The 3,574-nt window shown below is 66.6% G+C and overlaps 1 protein-coding gene across 1 annotated transcript in view; it reads left to right on the top strand.

Moving 5' to 3' along the window:
• The window catches only part of LOC100484911 (EF-hand calcium-binding domain-containing protein 4A), a 7,328-nt gene that overhangs the window by 1,185 nt on the left and 2,569 nt on the right, over window positions 1–3,574 (top strand). The window contains exons 2-8 of the mRNA XM_034644861.1: window positions 1,081–1,272; window positions 1,350–1,461; window positions 1,884–2,055; window positions 2,496–2,642; window positions 2,770–2,860; window positions 3,022–3,114; window positions 3,325–3,551. Of these exons, the coding sequence (XP_034500752.1) occupies window positions 1,084–1,272; window positions 1,350–1,461; window positions 1,884–2,055; window positions 2,496–2,642; window positions 2,770–2,860; window positions 3,022–3,114; window positions 3,325–3,551 (1,031 nt within the window). The 5' untranslated portion in view covers window positions 1,081–1,083. The remainder of the gene's footprint in view (window positions 1–1,080; window positions 1,273–1,349; window positions 1,462–1,883; window positions 2,056–2,495; window positions 2,643–2,769; window positions 2,861–3,021; window positions 3,115–3,324; window positions 3,552–3,574) is intronic.

Below are 3,574 nucleotides of genomic sequence, written 5' to 3'. Positions count from 1 at the left end.
AGACGGCTCTGGCTCCCAGTCCCCTCCTCCCGCCTTTCCTCAGACCTGCCCTCTTTGGAGATTGCGCCCCGACACCCCGCCGCCCCGGGAATAGGATACGGGCGGGAGAGAAAATCAAGGTCCTGGACTGAGAGGAGAGGACCCCAGAATCTCCCAGGCTGGGGGAAGTGTCGCCACACTAGGGGGTTAGCTTTGGGAAATCCGGGACTGGGGCGTTGTGGGAACGACAGGTGGCTCTGATTAGGGGGCGGGGCGCCCCGCGGGGAGGGAGGCCCCGCGAAGTTTCCGCGAACTGGAGGGGGCGAGTCTGGCGGAGCACGAGTGCCTACTGCTTGGGGGAAGGACCACCAAGCCTAGAATCTGGCGTGTTCCTGACAAGGGCCATGGAAGGCATCGGCGCCCCAGGCTGAGACCCTGCATCTGCACCCCCTGGGGCTCGGGGCCCGGTGGGAGGGGCTGCGGCAGAAGGGGAGGAGCTTACGCCGTCTGCCAGCCGGCTGGAGGCCAGGACCTCTGAGGCCCAGACTCAGGGGCTAATGACTTAGCCAGGATTGGCTGAACGCTCCCGCTGGCCCAGCCCGGTCAGCCAGGTCTCCAGGTGCCCAACTTTACGACCTGCTCAGCTCCTCCCCCCGCTGGCCAGTCCCTCACCCAAGCTCTTTCCCCTCAGCTGCCAGAAGTCCTCACCTCTTATTTTCCATCTCAACGTCTTCCATAGCTGCCTCCCCATCCCCACCGGGGTTGCCCTCCCCCAGCTCCTGTCCTCCTGCACTGGCTCCCCACTGAGCCGCAGCCTCCAGCTCCCTGGACAGCCCCCACAGGCCTAGAGCCTGCTTCACGCCCACCCATGACACCCCTTGCCTGCAGCACTACCCTCTAGTGACTGGTGCTGCCCCAGCCACACTCCTCTCTGGACCTCTGCCATGCTTTCTCCTGTCTTCCCACCTGGTGCAAGGAGGCCCCTCTGCTCACTCGCGGCTCCCCACCACCCCAGCTGAGATCTCACCCGCGGCCACTCTGCCTCCCCTCCCCCCGCCAAGTGAGCTTCACTTCGGCCCTGACTCTTCCCTGACTTCCCAGAACATGATGGCAGAGACCCCCGCTCCCATGGCCGGGCCCGGGAAGCCCACTGCTGGGGAGGCCCAGGAGGAGAAGGAAGTGGAAGATGGGGACTCCCTGAGGCCCAGGGCAGAGACGCTGAAGCAGGCCCAGGAACTGTTCCTGCTGTGTGACAAGGACGCCAAGGGCTTCATCACCCGGCACGACCTGCAGGTGAATCCCCGGCCCCGAGAGGCTGCCCCAGCCAGGGCTGACCTTGGCTACTCAGCCCTGCCGTCTTGCCTGGCTAGGGTCTGCACAGTGACCTGCGCCTCACGCCTGAACAGCTAGAGGCTGTGTTTGAAAGCCTGGATCAGGCCCACACAGGCTTCCTCACTGCTTGGGAGTTCTGCCTCGGCCTGGGTGAGCTGAGCCCCTGAGGCCCCTCCCCCCACCGCTGCGCAGAGACCCTCCACTGTCACGTGTGGGACTCTGGGGCCCACACCCAACACAGATGGCAGCCTGTGCCTCTCCACGGGCTCCCTGCGGAGCACGGACAGGCACCAGAGGAGCCCCTCCCAGACGTGTGGAGCTGACCCTCCACCTCCATGACCCCCTCCCTTCTGCCCCAAACCCAGGTGGGACTGGGAGCCAGGCTTGCTCCATTCTGGCCCGGGTGTTACCTCCCATTCAGGCCAAGAATCAGGCCAGAATAAGGAAGAAAAACAGGAAACTGGGCTTGGAATAAGGACAGGATGTGTGTGCGTGTGTGGGGGGGGGTGAGTGGTGACCAAGCCGGGGTGCTAACCCACAGCCTTGGTAATCTCACCTTCCCATGCCCACAGGGAAGTTTGTGGGGGTGGAGTCAGCCCAGGGCGCACTGCCCTCCCAGGCTCCAGAGGAAACCTTCGAGTCGGGCTGGTCAGATGTGCAAGGCGCTGAGGGCTCCCTGGAGGAAGAGGAGGAGAGATTCTGTGAAGCGCTGGAGCAGCTGGGGGTGGCCCCAGTCCTGGGCGAGTGAGTCGGAGCCGCGGCGGCTCCCAGTTCCCTCCTCTGCTAGCTCCCCCTGTGCATCCTGCCTGTCCACGTCGCCCGCGTGTCTGTTCCACTTCAGTGTCCCTACGCTGGGACTGGCCCAGTCGCTCTGTCAGCTGTGACACCTGGGAGGGGCTGAACGTGATTTCCCACAGAATTTGCATTTCAGGGGGCAGCCGACAAAGCGGCGGGAAGAAGGGCAGGCGCCGGGCATAGCCCTGTGCATACAGGACACCTCGCTGCCCCACAAGCCCCGTACACACTGACTCCAGGCAGGGGCAAAAGTACCCACGAGAGAGAGACCCTGCGTGCAGCAAACGCGCTGGTCTATCCAGGGCTGCAGGTGTCTCCAGAGGGCTTACCCTTCGCGATGGAGCCGGGGAGCCCCCGCTTCAGTTTCAGCCCCTGCCCTCCCCCTGCAGGCAGGGAGCGGTGCGGACGCTCTGGACCTGGCTGCAGAGGGAGCGACCCGAGCTGCTGGGCTCGTTCGAGGACGTTCTGATGCGCGCGTCGGCCTGCCTGGAGGAGGCGGCCCGAGAGCGGGACAGCCTAGAGCAGGCGCTGCGGCGGTGAGGGTTGGGACCAGGGCAGGGCCTGGGGCCCAGGTGGCTGGACTTCGGGAGGCGGTAGAGGTGGGGTTGGGGTCTGTAGTGCTGGCAGGCTCAAAGCAGCTGTCTCACCTCCTGTCCCCCGAAGGCGGGAGAGCGAGCACGAGAGGGAGGTGCGGTGTCTGTACGAGGAGATGGAACAGCAGCTTCGCGAGCAGCGCCAGCGCCTGCGGAGTCAGGTGGGCCCGAAGCCCCCGCCCCGCCCCAGCCCAGCCCAGCCCAATCCCAGACGCGCGTGTCTCCCTGACTCCGCCCCCCTGAATTGGTTCCACCCGCCCCCACCCCCGGCCCCTGCCCCTCCACGGCCCGCTGAGGCTCAGGAGCTCCCCGCGAATCCCAGGACCTCCCCCGGGAGGAGCGCAGAGGCCTCCTGGAGCTGGAGCTGCAGAACCGCGAGCAGGAGCTGGAGCGTGCGGGCCTGCGACAGCGGGAGGTGAGTGGCCGCCCGCCCGTGCCGGGGAGGAGTGCGACCCACCCAGCCCTGGGCCCTATCCCCACCGACACCCATGCACTCCCCTGTATACTTGAAGTCCCCTGTGTCTCAGTGCCCCCGGCCGGGGAATTGCTGGAAGTCAGGGGCAAACGCAGTACCTCCAAGAGGTGGAGGGGTCCTCCCCAGCTTCGATCCCCCCGTACTCCCCAGTTGGAACAGCAGCTGCAGGCCCAGGCCAGCGAGCAGCTGGAGGCGCAGGCGCAGAACACCCAGCTGTGGCTAGCCAACGAGGCGCTGAGAACTCAGCTGGAGGGGACGCAGGAGCAGCTCCGCAGACTGGAGGGCGACGTGCAGGGCCGCCGGGAGCAAACCCTACGGTGCCTGGGGGGGTCGGGGAGGAGGCCGACCCTTAGGGCCGGGCCCGGGGAGGGGGTGGGGTGGGATGGCGAGGCGGGGCGGG

Source organism: Ailuropoda melanoleuca, chromosome 16 (genome assembly GCF_002007445.2).
Source record: "Ailuropoda melanoleuca isolate Jingjing chromosome 16, ASM200744v2, whole genome shotgun sequence".
Lineage (NCBI taxonomy): Eukaryota > Metazoa > Chordata > Mammalia > Carnivora > Ursidae > Ailuropoda > Ailuropoda melanoleuca.
This window is presented reverse-complemented; position numbering and strand designations above follow the sequence as displayed.